Source organism: Salmo salar, chromosome ssa15 (assembly GCF_905237065.1).
Source record: "Salmo salar chromosome ssa15, Ssal_v3.1, whole genome shotgun sequence".
NCBI lineage: Eukaryota > Metazoa > Chordata > Actinopteri > Salmoniformes > Salmonidae > Salmo > Salmo salar.
In genome coordinates, this window is record NC_059456.1 from 69,894,099 (window position 1) to 69,909,620 (window position 15,522).

Below are 15,522 nucleotides of genomic sequence, written 5' to 3' on the forward strand. Positions count from 1 at the left end.
GTCGCTCTTGTTGCTGGTGAGTCTCTGATCCACTTCTACGCAGATGACACCATTCTGTATACTTCTGGCCCTTCTTTGGACACTGTGTTAACAACCCTCCAGACGAGCTTCAATGCCATACAACTCTCCTTCCGTGGCCTCCAACTGCTCCTAAATACAAGTAAAACTAAATGCATGCTCTTCAACCGATCGCTGCCTGCACCTGCCCGCCTGTCCAGCATCACTACTCTGGACGGTTCTGACTTAGAATATGTGGACAACTACAAATACCTGGGTGTCTGGTTAGACTGTAAACTCTCCTTCCAGACTCGCATCAAACATCTCCAATCCAAAGTTAAATCTAGAATTGGCTTCCTATTTCGCAATAAAGCATCCTTCACTCATGCTGCCAAACATACCCTCGTAAAACTGACCATCCTACCGATCCTCGACTTCGGCGATGTCATTTACAAAATAGCCTCCAATACCCTACTCAATAAACTGGATGCAGTCTATCACAGTGCCATCCATTCTGTCACCAAAGCCCCATATAGTACCCACCACTGCAACCTGTACGCTCTCGTTGGCTGGCCCTCTCTTCATACTCGTCGCCAAACCCATTGGCTCCAGGTCATCTACAAGACCCTGCTAGGTAAAGTTCCCCCTTATCTCAGCTCGCTGGTCACCCCCAAAGCCAATTCCTCCTTTGGTCGTCTCTCCTTCCAGTTCTCTGCTGCCAATGACTGGAACGAACTACAAAAATCTCTGAAACTGGAAACACTTATCTCCCTCACTAGCTTTAAGTACCAGCTGTCAGAGCAGCTCACAGATCACTGCACCTGTACATAGCCCATCTATAATTTAGCCCAAACAACTACCTCTTCCCCTACTGTATTTATTTAATTTATTTTGCTCCTTTGCACCCCATTATTTATTTCTACTTTACACTTTCTTCCACTACAAATCTGCTATATTGTATTTACTTTGCCACCATGGCCTTTTTTGCCTTTACTTCCCTTATCTCACCTCATTTGCTCACATTGTATATAGACTTATTTTTCTACTGTATTATTGACTGTATGTTTGTTTTACTCCATGTGTAACTCTGTTGTATGTGTCGAACTGCTTTGCTTTATCTTGGCCAGGTCGCAATTGTAAATGAGAACTTGTTCTCAACTTGCCTACCTGGTTAAATAAAGGTGAAATAAAAAATTGTTGTGGAATTGTTAGATTACTTGTTATATTGCTGCACTGTCAGAAACTCGAAGCACAAGCATTTCACTCGCAATTACATCTGCTAACAAGGTGTACATGACCAATATAATTTTGATTTTATTTAACTCCCATGCATGTAGTGGAGCCAATTTTGAAATGGTGTCTACTGCACCCTCTAGTGTTACATTTCAAATGATTGAATTAATAAATAAGGATATGTTTCCCCCCCAATATTCGCTGAACATTAGTGAGAATGTGTATTATTTTTCCATACCTCGCAAAAGGATTATATATTTGTAAAGTTTTGCAGTCGCAGAGCTTTTTGTGCTCCAATAGAAATACCGCTAGAATATGCTGCATCCAATCAACAGCATAGAACAGCTGCTTCCTCGAAAGTCTTTTCCCCCAATCGAAGGATTGTTCAATTTTGGCGGCGCAGTAAACATGGCGGAAGAGTTGGAAGGTAAGGAGAGTGGGAAGTTAATACGTATATATATGTTTGTGTTTTTGGCATATTGTGGCTGTTTGAAATTAAACTCGTACACTTAATTCCGCGACCTTTATCACACGCTTGTCGTAGAATACCTGGCCAGGTTAAAGCAAGAACGATGAGTAGGCAGTTATATCTGCGCATGTGGATTGTGTGGTATTTTTTTTAAATACTAACAGCTTGTAGTTGATACCGTTAACTTTTAAAAAGCCAAACGAATGCATGCGGATATGGAGTAACTATCTAGCTAACTAAAGTAGCCCAAGAACTAGCTAGTCAGCAAGCTGCGTGTCATTAGGACGCGTCAATTTTATGAAATTTCGCGTGGTTTTCTGACAACCCTACTTGCAAACATAATTTAGCGCGCCAAAACACAGACCGTATTCTGTTGAACCAGTTTATGAAACCAGAGGCGCAACATCGCGAAACAGACCAAGTAGACCAGGCTGGGGTTTGAGAAGTGAAGAATTCTTCCTTAGTTGTTCATTGTCTCAATCTAAAGACACAACCTGGATTCGAATGAATGTCTTAAGTAGTTGAACATTTTATTAATCCAATCTCGTGACATTGACACGCTTTCATTTTCGTCAAAAACGACTACATCGAAGGCGTGCCTCTGATTTGACGTCTTGCGCATGCGCCGTTCGGCATGAAACAACCGTTAGACCCGGTGACGTGTTTCTGCGCATGAGCTTAACTAGCCAACTTCGCCATGACATCGCCTACAAGCGATATCAGGGATTTCTATTGGATGAGCAGTTTCTGCCTGTCTTCAAACTGTCTTTTTTGTAGAACTGTCTGGCAGTGTCTGCAATTACAAATAAGAATACTCAAGCTGAATATATTTTTTTCTCGTTTATTTGTAACTTAGCTAGCTAAACATGGTGGCTACAATTGCAGGTTGTAGCGTATCCTGCAAGCTGTCTTTGGACGATCTGCAGGCAGTCTGCCGCCAGGAAAGGCTCCATTGTAAACAGCTACGGGTGAACAAGCATAACATCGATGACTATGAGGTTGAGTACCTCTGTGACTACAAGAAGTCTAAGGTGAGTGAATTCATTCTCTAAGGGACTATGAAGGCTGAGGCAAGTCCTAGAGTTATCTCAAGAATTGCAACCTTCAGTTGGTGATTCCTTTTAACTTTTGGTTTTTTAAAGCCACAGTCCATAAAGCAGTCCATGGAAACAGATCATCAGTCAGAATTTACAGCTAGAGATATGTGATCATATAATGATGTAGTTTAATAGGATCTCTATTAGTGATGGGGGAAAAAATCGATAGTTACAAATCAGGATATTTTTGATGATATATCATTTTGAAAACATTGCAATATTATTTCTGAGCTAGTTGGCTGTACCTGCACCAAAACACCAGTATTTTTCCTTAATATCTTGTTCTCAATCTTTTTAAATAGGAAGTAAGTTTGTTTTCAACACTTATTGCCATGACTGATCCAAACTCGTTTTATCATGTCTCTCTCTTGTCCCTCTGCAGCAGACATATGGTGATTAATATGTTTGGAACGTTGTGTCGCAATAAAATAAAAATATCGAATCGCAATACATATCGACTCGGCACCTAAGTATTGTGATAATATTGTATTGAGAGTTCCATGGCAATTCCCAGCCCTAATCTGTGTTTGTGTGTGGCCAACTGTTAGCCCATTCATAGACGGTAGCCTAATACTAAACATACACCGTCTATTAACATATCTGCAGTCCGGGGGATATTCCCAGATGCTGTCCCGACGCTCTGTCTACTAATTACTATTCACCTTTTAACATGGCCCACCACACGGTTATATTTCCAACAGGCGACCACCTGTTCTAATTAGCTATCTAGGGTCTCTGAACACCTGGGTGTAATGGAAGAAGGATGCCAGAAAGTGATGTCCTGTTGGCTGCAACTGTGTTAAAACAGTGTACAATATGTATATATTTTATAAACTATTTTGATGTGTTATGAAAGTAGAGGGCTTTATGGTTCTAGAACATTATCGCAATTGAGAATAGATTCACATTTAGATGGAGTACTTAGCTGTTTTGGCTGCCAGACCCAGTTTACCTTTGAACATAACATATAAAGGTCCTTGGACATTAAAGGAGTCAGTTAGTCAACACTCCTTAACAGTACATCTTGGGCTAACCAACTGTTAGCAACTTGGGGAACTGTATATGCAAAAAGCACTTTCAGACCTGCCAAGATGCACGAATTTTGCGTACCAACTACGAAATTCTCTGTCCATGTACGCAGGTACAAGATCTGAGTTAAAAGTGCGCAGAAATGAATAGGGCCTGATTTTTATTTTTTAACATTTTAATAAAAAATAAATCCACTGAGTAAATCTAACATCCCGATTCGCGAGCTGCAACACACAGACATTTATGGAGTTTGTGTCAACAGACATGGAGATTAATACATCATTATTGGACGTAGCTACCCCGTGTCTGCCCCTCCTCCTGTTTGTTGTGATGCTGAGTTTGACGACTGTCAGCTGTACGTAAACACAACGCCAAATCCCTTTTCGACTCCGTGTGTTGTGGAAAGGTAAACACTGATTGTTTAAAGCTAACGTTAGCGAACATAAGATGGACATTCATTGGGCTCTAAAGTACCAGCAGTTCACTCGCATTTGCTAGTGAAAGAAATGAAATGCAAATACGAAAAATAACTGGTCGCATTTGTGCGAGTGTGATTTACATTTAATTCTGCGTCCCATTAATTGTATTTTCCATGTAACGTTACGAGGACCTGATAGACTAACTGTAATTATGATCCACGTCACAAAAAGCATAAAAATCTAAATAAATATACAAATCTTGGCATTAAATGGAGTCGGGAGTTTAGAAGACTGTGCGATGAAGAATGAGTGATTGTCTGGTATTAGCTATAGAGGCAATGCTTCTAAAATGCCTTTGCACTAGATTTAAGATTTTATCAATTTAGAAAATCTGAAATGATGTGCGCTGCAAAGAAATACAATAGGCACCTTTTACATATGCTGAAACACCAGACTCTTCCAGCGAACAGCGACTTGAATCTCCAATTTGCTGCTTGGGTCTGGTACTCTAAAAAGTTGGACAGGGTTGGCAGGTCTGCTCTTTTATAAAATATGAACGTATATACAGTACCAGTCAAAAATGTGGACAGACATAGTCATTATAGGGTTTTCTTTATTTTTACTATTTTCTGCATTGTAGAATAATAGTGGACATCAAAACTATTAAGTAACGCATATGGAATCATGTAGTAACCAAAAAAGTGTTAAGCAAATCAAAATATATTTTATATTCTTCAAAGTAGCCACCCTTTGCCTTGATGACCGCTTTGCACACTCTTGGCATTCTCTCAACCACCTTCACATGGAATGCTTTCCAACAGGCTTGAAGGAGTTCCCACATATGCTGAGCACTTGTTGGCTGCTTTTCCTTCACTTTGCGGTCCAACTCATCCCAAACCATCTCAATTGGGTTAAGGTCGGGTGTTCTGATGCAGCACTCCATCACTCTTCTTCTTGGTCAAATAGCCCTTACACAGCCTGGAGGTGTGTTGGGTCGTTGTCCTGTTGAAAAACAAATGATAGTCCCACTGAGCGCAAACCAGATGGGATGGCGTATTGCTGCAGAATGCTGTTGTAGCCATTCTGTTTAAGGGTGCCTTGAATTCTAAATAAATCACTGACAGTGTCACCAGCCAAGCACCCCCACACCATCAAACCTCCTCCTCTATGCTTCACAGTGGGAACCACACATGCAGAGATCATCCGTTTACCTACTCTGCATCTCAAAAAGACACAGAGGTTGGAACCAAAAATCTCAAATTTGGACTCATCAGACCAAGGGACAGATTTCCACCGATCTAATGTCCATTACTCGTTTGTCTTGGCCCAAGCAAGTGTCTTCTTATTGGTCTCCTTTAGTAGTGGTTTCTTTGCAGCAATTCAACCATGAAGGCCTGATTCATGCAGTCTTCTCTGAACAGTTGATGTGTCTGTTTCTTGAACTCTGTGAAGCATTTATTTGGGCTGCAATCTGAGGTGCAGTTAACTATAGTGAACTTATCCTCTGCAGCAGTGGTAACTCTGGATCTTCCTTTCCTGTGGCGGTCCTCATGAGAGCCAGTTTCATCATAGTACTTGAGGGTTTTTGAGACTGCACTTGAAGAAACTTTCAAAGTTCTTGAAATGTTCCTGATTGACTGACCTTCATGTCTTAAAGTAATGATGGACTGTCATTTCTCATTGCTTATTTGAGCTGTTCTTGCCGTAATATGGACTTGATCTTTTACCAAATAGGGCTATCTTCTGTATACCACACCTACCTTGTCACAACACAACTGATTAGCTGAAACGCATTCAGAAGCAAAGAAATTCCCCAAATTAAATTTTAACAAGGCACACCTGTTAATTGAAATGCATTCCAGGTGACTACCTCAAGAAGCTGGTTGAGAGAATGCCAAGAGTGTGCAAAGCTGTCATGTTTTGCATGTTTCGGTGGGGAAAAAATAAACTTTTTTTTGGGCCCTCACCAGTTTTCCGCCTGCCCTTTTACTTTTTCCACATTTTGTTAGGTTACAGCCTTATTCTAAAATTGATAAAATAAAAAAAAGTCAATCTACACACAATACCCCATAATGCCAAAGAGAGAACACGTTTTTTGATTTTTTTTGCAAATGTATTAAAAACAAAATACATTATTTACGTAAGTTTACAGACCCTTTCCTATGTGACTCAAAATTGGGTATGCTCAGGTGCCTTCTGTTTCTATTGATCATCCTTGAGATGTTTCTACAACTTGATTGGGAGTCCACCTGTGGTAAATTCAATTAATTTGGACATGGTTTGGAAAGGCTCACAACTTTCTATTTAAGGTCTCACAGTTGACAGTGCATGTCAGAGCAAAAACCAAGCCATGAGGTTGAAGGAATTGTCTATAGAGCAGCACAGATCTGGGGAAGGGTACCAAAACATTTCTGCAGCATTGAAGGTCCCTAAGAACAGTGGCCTCATCATTCTTAAATGGAAGAAGTTTGGAACCACGAAGACGCTGCTCATTTTGGATGGGCGGCCAGCTCAGGGAAATCAGGGGAAAGTGACCTTGGTCAGCGAGGTAACCAAGAACCCAACGGTCACTCTGACAGAGCTTAAGAGTTAATCTGTTGAGATGGGAGAACCTTACAGAAGGACAACCAGCTCTGCAGCACTCCACCAATCAGATCTTTTATGGTAGAGTGGCCAGACGGAAGCCACTCATCAGTAAAAGGCATTTGACAGTTTGCTTGGAGTTTGCCAAAAGGCACCTAAAGGACTCTCAGACCATGAGATAAGATTTTCTGGTCTGATGAAACCAAGATTGAACTCTTTGGCCTGAATGCCAAGCGTCATGTCTGGAGGAAACCTGGCACCATCCCTGCGGTGAAGCATATTGGTGGCAGCATCATGCTGTGGGGATGTTTTTCAGCAGCAGGGATTAGGAGACTAGTCAGGATCGAGGGAAAGAGGAATGGAGAGAAGTACCCAGTGCCCGGACTTGAACCTGATCAAACACCTGAAAATAAACTCGGCAAAAAAATAAACGCCCCTTTTTCAGGACCCTGTCTCAAAGATAATTCATAAAAATCCAAAGAACCAAAATCCAAAGAACCATAAACAATTAATGAACATGCACCTGTGGAACAGTCATTAAGACACTGACAGCTTACAAACGGTAGGCAATTAGTCACAGTTATGAAAACGTAGGACACTAAAGAGGCCTTTCTACTGACTCTGAAAAACACCAAAAGAAAGATGCCCAGGGTCCCTGCTCATCTGTGTGAATGTGCCTTAGGCATGCTGCAATGAGGCATTAGGACTGCAGATGTGGCCAGGGCAATAAATTGCAATGTCCGTACTGTGAGACGCATAAGACAGCGCTACAGGGAGACAGGACGGACAGCTGATCGTCCTCGCAGTGGCAGACCACGTGTAACAACACCTGCACAGGATCGGAACCTCACACCTGCAGGAAAGGTACAGGATGGCAACAACGTCACCTATGGGCACAAACCCACCGTCGCTGGACCAGACAGGACTGGCAAAAAGTGCTCTTCGCTGATGATTCGTGGTTTTGTCTCACCGGTGGTGATGGTCGGATTTGCGTTTCTTGTCAAAGGAATGAGCGATACACCAAGGCCTGTACTCTTGAGCGGGATCGATTTGGAGGTGGAGGGTCCGTCATGGTCTGGGGCAGTGTCACAGCATCATTGGACTGAGCTTGTCATTGCAGGCAATCTCAATGCTGTGCGTTACAGGGAAGACATCCTCCCTCATGTGGTACCCTTCCTGCAGGCTCATCCTGACGTGACCCACCACCATGACAATGCCACCAGCCATACTGCTCGTTCTGTGCGTGATTCCCTGCAAGACAGGAATGTCAGTGTTCTGCCATGGCCAGCGAAGAGCCCGGATCTCAATCCCATTGAGCACGTCTGGGAACTGTTGGATCGGAGGGTGGGGGCTGACTTTACACATGTTAAGTTTGCTCAAAATAAACACAGTTGACAGTGAGAGGATGTTTCTTTTTTTGCTAAGTTTAGCTCTGCAGCAACACTCCCCATCAAACCTGACAGGGCTTGAGAGGATCTGCAGAGAAGAATGGGAGAAACTTCCCAAATACAGGTGTGCCAGGCTTGTAGCGTCATACCCAAGAAGACTCGAGGCTGTAATCGCTGCCAAAGGTGTTTCAACAAAGTACTGAGTAAAGGGACTGAATACTTATGTAAATGTGATATTTCAGTTTTTTTATTTTATGAATTTGCAAACATTTCTCAATCTGGTTTTGCTTTGTCATTATGAGATATTGTGTGTAGATTGAGGAAAAAGACCAATTTCATCCATTTTAGAATAAGGCTGTAACATAACAATGTGGAGGAAGTCAAGTGGTCTGAATACTTTTAGAATGGACTATATGCGTGCATAATGTATAAAATGTTTAATATTTTGTGCCATAATATGCAACCCATGTCATGTCTCCTTTTGTGAATCAGGAGCAGGAGTTCTACCTGGTTAAATGGAAGGGCTACCCCGAGTCGAGCAACACCTGGGAGCCCCGCAAAAACCTAAAGTGCAGGAAGCTAATGACTCAGTTCCACGAGGACATGGAGTGTGAGCTGAGGCGGCAGAGGAGACGGACCACCTGCCCCAAGCGGCTGGACAAGGACGTGGCCTGGACCCTGGTGCAGAAAGCCAAGCTCCGCAAGAGGCTCCAGTGCTGGGAAGCCGACCTGAACAAGACTCGTAACCACCCGGGCCGCATCTTTGTCCTGAACGAGGTGGACCTGGATGGCCCGCCCAGGGACTTCACCTACATCACTAATTATAAGGTGGGTGAGGGCATCGTGCTCAACGAGATGGCCGTGGGCTGTGAGTGTAAGGACTGCTTTAGTGATCCGGTCGGCGGCTGCTGCCCCGGGGCCTCCCTCCACCGCCTGGCCTACACTGACAAGGGCCAGGTGCGAGTGCGGGCCGGGGAGCCCATCTACGAGTGTAACGCCCGCTGCAGCTGCGGGCCTGACTGCTCCAACCGCTTGGTCCAGAAGGGCATTCAGTTCGACCTGTGCATCTTCAAAACTGGGAACGGCCGAGGCTGGGGCGTGCGTGCACTACAGCACATTAAAAAAAACACCTTTGTCATGGAGTACGTTGGAGAGGTAAGTAGTATAAAGTATTGGCCAATATTTGGGGTAAAAAGTATTGGCCGATCATGTCCGCTGCGTTTACCGGAATTAGCTATTCTGTCACGAAGCGAATGTTAAAATTGGATTAAAGTGTGAGGCATGCCTCCCTAGGGAAGCACCAGAGTTGAATATATTTTTAAGGTTATTTTTACATTTGTCATTTAAAATAAGTTTTGATGGCTACATTAAAAAAAAATATATATAATAATTGATCCCAGCTTTCCAGTGCTACAATGTTTATTTCTCAACTCCTAAAATTACACTTGTGGCACCGTAAAAAAAATAGGTTTGGAGCATGCTTTAGGTGTAACGGCGCAACAGATGTCTTAAAGGGGCAATGACATGCCTTGTAATAGAATGTAAAAGAAATCAGATTGCTTGCTACTATAAATAATGAATCGGAGTGGCCAAAAATAGTGGTTCTCGAACAGATTCATTACAACTATTTACAACTGAAAAATAAATAGTTGCAATGGGGGGGTGTTGTCTTGATGTTCTCTGAAGGGTGGCCCACAGTCTCAGATGCCTGGATTTGAGTAATGGACAAAGGACATTAGACAAATATTTGTCTGAGTCTGCTTTTTTAACGGAAGCTTACTTTAACTTTCCATTCAGGGTGTTTGTGAGCAGTTGCTAAAGTGGTGTGTTCATCTGCCTCCGTCAGATCATCACATCGGATGAGGCGGAGAAGAGAGGACACCTGTACGACCGGCAAGGCGCCACCTACCTGTTTGACCTGGACTACGTGGAGGATGTTTATACGGTGGATGCCGCTAACCATGGCAACATCTCCCACTTTGTCAACCACAGTGTGAGTGGTACATTATCATACGGGTTAACCTTTCAAAAAACATACCTGCAGAATAGCCAAAGCACAATGTCGTAACTTTCGGTAGTAGTATATTTTGGTATTCTATGCGCAAGTGAAAGCAGACGCATCGTAGACACAGCAGAATAGAAGCCGTTCAAAATGCCACTTGAGTTCCCATGGACGTGTTCTTGTATTGCACTGTAATATGCTTTCGCATACGGAACAAGAAGTGCACCAAATTTTTCTAACTGAATAAGATTTATAGTGAACAAAGATTTTTTTTTCTCCCAATGAAAATGATAATATAATTGTGTTTTTTGTGAAATGTATTATAAGCGTTCGGCTATTCTGAAATATAGCATTGATTGCTGTAGATATGCTTTGACCTTAAAGTCCCAGTGCAGTAAAAAAATGCGCATTTCTACCTTTTTTTATTGAAAACAATCACAGTGAGCTACTTAATTGTTACCCAGAATAGATTTGATATTGAGATAAAAACTGCTACATTGGACCTTTTTTTTAAATAGCTTACTTTTAAGTTGTCTTGTCTCTGTTTTGCAGTGCAACCCCAACCTGCAAGTATACAATGTGTTTATAGACAACCTGGATCAGAGGCTCCCGAGGATAGCATTATTTTCAACACGCTCCATCAGGGCAGGAGAAGAGCTCACTTTTGACTACAAGATGCAAAGTAAGTGTGATGTTCCACTGCCTAATATGACCCCAACGTGACATTTTAAACTTTAAAGGGATACTGGGAGATATTGGCAATCAAGCTGTTTTTCTTCTTACCCAGAGTCGGATGAACTCCTGGATACCGTATTTTTTGTCTCTGCTAGCGTATGCTAGCGTGTGTACTTTGAAGTCATTGCGCTAACGCTAGTTTGCATTGGCTCAAGAAACCAGCTCTAACTTTCTTCATACTACACTGAAAGACCTATAAATGGTATCCACGAGTTAATTTGACTGGGTAAGTGGAAAAAACAGAATCCTGCAGTATCCCTTTAAAGGCAGATAATACAGCTGCTGTTACTAATAGTGACTAACAGTTGATATCAACTGAAAGTCACTTGATTTTCAACAGTTGATCACCATGTGGGTGTTTCTTTCGGGCAGCAGGCCCACAGCGTGATAGGTAGTGAATTTATCAACCTCCGATACAGCACCGGCAGGAAGCTATTGTGAGCCTCAATTGTCAATCTTGCCTCAATATCGCTGGAGTCCAGCTTTCCCCAAAAAATTTGCATCGCTTTCTTTGCTTTGCACATTTCACCTGGCTCATTTAGGCATGTCATTTTCCTTCCATTGAAAATGAATGGGCTCTGTCATTTTAGCATCACCCATTGCTGCAAGTAGACATTGCCATTAACTTACTAGCTACATTGACTAACTACATAGGTGGGTTTGGGCAATGGACACCAAATGTGTCAAATTACCTACTCAGTCCTTTCAGGGCTAGGTAGGCAAGTGCAATTGGGTAAACCCTCTTGTCTTTTTAGTAACACACCTTGAAATTGTATAATGCAATGTTATCAGTAAGCACTGGAAATTTCAACGTTAAACTTTGTTTTGCTTTTTAGTGTTTGATGCTTGGCCAATACTGCTTTTCATATTTGGCTTGTTAAACAGTTTGACAATTATGTGGTGCAGGTGAGATAGCCAACACAACTGAGAAACGTGTTATGGCTATCTTTGCTGAATTTGGCTCTTGACATTGTCGTTGCAGTTGACCCAGTTGATGCAGAGAGCACAAGGATGGACTCCAATTTCAGTTTAGCGGGACTCCCAAGCTCTCCCAAAAAGCGCATTCGGGTGGAGTGCAGGTGTGGATCTGACACATGTCGAAAGTATCTCTTCTGATATAGATTGGCAACGGAACATCACAGCTACAACAGACACATCATATATTTTGGGGAATTCTGAAAGTTGTACAGCGTTTACATGAATTTTTATTTGTCTTTTTATTTTACTTTCATTAACTTTCAAGCCACATTGGCGCATGGGTGATATCAAAACTGATATGGTGATTTCTTTTTTATGTCCCCAAACATATCTAGTATCTTGGTTGACGATTTTAGTGAAACAATTAACAATATGATCTACATCCACAAATCATTTTTTTTTTTTTTTTCTTCAGAGATTCTACACTGCGTATACAAAACATTAACAACACCTGCTCTTTCCATGACATAGACTGACCTGGTGAAAGCTATGATCCCTTATTCATGTCAATTGTTAAATCCACTGCAATCAGTGTAGATGAAGGGGAGGAGACGGGTTAAAGAAATACTTTTTTAAGCCTTGAGACAATTGAGATGTGTTTGTGTGCCATTGAGGATGAATGGGCAGGACAAAAGATTTAAGTGCCTTTGAACGGGGTATGGTAGTAGGTGCCAGCGTTTCATGTGCAACAGTTTCCTCTGTATATCAAGAATGGTCCACCACCCAAAGGACATCCAGCCAACTTGACACAACTGTGGGAAGCAATGGAGTCAACATGGGCCAGCATCCCTGTGGAACGTGTTCGACATCTTGTAGAGTCCCTGCCCTGACGAATTGAGGGGTGCAACTCGATATTAGAAATGTTCTTAATGTTTTCACTCAGTGTATATCTGTAGTGCATTGTTGTCAGTTTGACAATTTTTTTCAATGTTTGAGAATTCAAAAGTTTGTAGGCTGTGTACACAGGCAGACAACTTCTGATATTTTCCCACTTATTGGTCTTTTGGCCAATCGGGTCAGCTCTTTTGACGACAATTGGGCGAAAGGTCAGAATTAGACTGCCTGTGTAAAAGCAGCCATTGAGCTTCAAGCCTTGTTGGTGGAAAATAATGTAATTAATAGGTGTATTTTCACTTTTATACTGATATGCTTTCAATTGCACTTACAATTACCGGTAAGTGCAATTCTTTCACACTTCTTGCAAGTAGTGGTGTATATTCTTGTCTTAAAATAAGGTATGAATTAGTTTACCCCCAAACTGTCCCGGTGCTTGTTGGTTTTCAATCAGCCTACTTTTTCTTATGTGAATGATTCCATTCTGACGCTCCCATTTTGTTGTCCTGCAATTCAGGGCAAGCAAGCAGTACCATGAAACCGCACTTCATGCTTTTAACCTATTTTTGTGTGAAGCAGATGGAAAATATCCTTTGTAGCTAGTCATTTTACTTTTCATGTAGTTCTGATAGCCAAAGTAAACAACACAGTTCTGTTTTTTCACATAACATTATTACATTGATAAAATGTAAAGGTTTGCAGCCAGCAAAAACAATGTAAGTAAACGTTTTAATCAGACGTATTGTTCTGGGAAAATGTAACAAATTTACCTGTACTACAATACATTTTAGTACAACCACAACACCACTAGATGGTGTAACTGCATTCCTATGACTTCAGATCAATGCATGATTTTACTGCCGATATCCAAGAACTGAAATGTACACTTTCCTTTTATACTTGTCCTGACATTATGGCTGCGTTTAAAAAAAAGTCCAATGCTGATATTTTTTCTCACTAATTGGTCTTTTGACCAATCAGATCAGCTATTTTGCCAATAATTGGGACAATTTTAGAATTTGGCTGCCTGTGGAAATGCAGCGTAAGTATTTGCAACAGCTCAAATGGCAAAAATATGACATGTCTCTTGGTAGACATTTAGACCGCAATACCTGTATTGTCTTTCAGTAAAGAGTAGTGCTTGTTACTCACTGTATGTTACCCACACACTGTCCTTGTCCCCTCCACTCTGCCTGTTCTCACCTCCCACTCTCTCAGATGAAATCACCAGGCCACAGCTGCCTCTGCTCTTGGCTCAAGGATATGTACTGGAGCTCTTTAGTCATGGCTGCATAGGCAGTAACTGGCATTAGTGAGCACAGCACATGCAATTTTACCAATACACACCATATTTTTTATTTATTGACATGTCTAGAGTTAGGAGGCTGCTCCCTGTTAGTATGATATTCCCTGATAGCTAACAATCTCAGTGCTCTGACACATTTGCTTTCCTTTGGAGGTCAGATAGTGTGATGGAGCACCAGAGCCTGGGGCAGCAGGGGACCCGTGGGTGGCAGCGCCAGGGTAGGTTAGATGTATGCTGAAACCCTTGAATTCGCTGGATTTATGGAGGATCAGCAGCGCTAAGCACAGGCAAAGAAACACGAGGCGAAGGAAATGGAGCATAAGCCAAAGCACCCAGATGGCCCTAGTGTGGAACGGCCATGTGTGAGAACAGGGATTTGATTATATGAATAAGCTGACTAGAGCGTTGTTTTCAGGTTGCTCATCAACAATGAAGAATGAGGATATACAGTAAAACACATTAATTCTCTGAACCATTAGAAAGCTATTCAAGTTTTTTATACTTTGGTCATATTGAAGTATGACGATTTCATCTACAGCATGTGGGATAGCATCAAATTAAAATACACTGAACAAATTTAAATGCCACGTGGAATAATTTCAAAGATTTTACTGTGTTACAGTTCATATAAGGAAATCAGTCAATTGAAATAAATTCATTAGGCCCTAATCTATAGATTTCACATGACTGTGAATACAAATATGCATCTGTTGGTCACAGATGCCTTAAAATAAAAAAGGTAGGTCTGTGGATCAGAAAACCAGTCAGTATCTGGTGTGACCACCATTTGCCTCATGTACATCTCCTTCGCATAGAGTTGATTTTGTGGCCCGTGGGATGTTGTCCCACTCTTCAATGGCTGTGCGAAATAGCTGGAGTTTGGTGGGAATTGGTACACGCTGTCGTACACGTCGATCCAGAGCATCCCAAACATGCTCAATGGGTGACATGTCTGGTGAGTATGCAGGCCATGGAAGAACTGGGACATTTTCCGCTTCCAGGAATTGTGTACAGATCCTTGCGACATGGGGCTATGCATTATCATGCTGAAACATGAGGTGATGGCGGTGGATTAATGACACGACTATGGGCTTCCGGATCTCGTCAAGGTATCTCTGTATTTAAATTTCCATCGCTAAAATGCAATTGTGTTCTTTGTCCGTAGCTTATGCCTGCCCATACCTTAACCCCACCGCCACCATGGGGCACTCTGTTCACAACTTTGACATCAGCAAAGCGCTCGCCCACATGATGCCATACACGCTGTCTGCCATCTGCCCAGTCAGCTGAAACCAGTATTCATCCGTGAAGAGCACACTTCTCCAGTGGCCATAAAAGGTGAACATTTTCCCACTGAAATCTGTTATGAGGCCGAACTGCAATCAGGTCATGACCCTGGTGAGGACGACGAGCACACAGATGAGCTTCCCTGAGACGGTTTCGTACAGTTTA

The 15,522-nt window shown here is 42.1% G+C and overlaps 1 protein-coding gene across 2 annotated transcripts; it reads left to right on the top strand.

Moving 5' to 3' along the window:
- Positions 1-1,250: 1,250 nt before the first annotated feature.
- On the top strand, positions 1,251-13,911 carry LOC106572223 (histone-lysine N-methyltransferase SUV39H1). 2 transcript variants are annotated; one of them, XM_014146215.2, is made up of 6 exons: positions 1,251-1,657; positions 2,556-2,730; positions 8,708-9,370; positions 10,062-10,208; positions 10,770-10,899; positions 11,935-13,911. In XM_014146215.2, exons 2-6 carry the CDS (start codon positions 2,566-2,568, stop codon positions 12,066-12,068), a joined length of 1,239 nt encoding a protein of 412 aa, XP_014001690.1. In that variant the 5' UTR covers positions 1,251-1,657; positions 2,556-2,565; the 3' UTR covers positions 12,069-13,911. The 2 variants fall into 2 exon arrangements, with proteins under 2 accessions (XP_014001690.1, XP_014001689.2); XM_014146214.2 differs by having other exon boundaries at positions 2,585-2,730.
- The last annotated feature ends 1,611 nt before the right edge of the window (positions 13,912-15,522 follow it).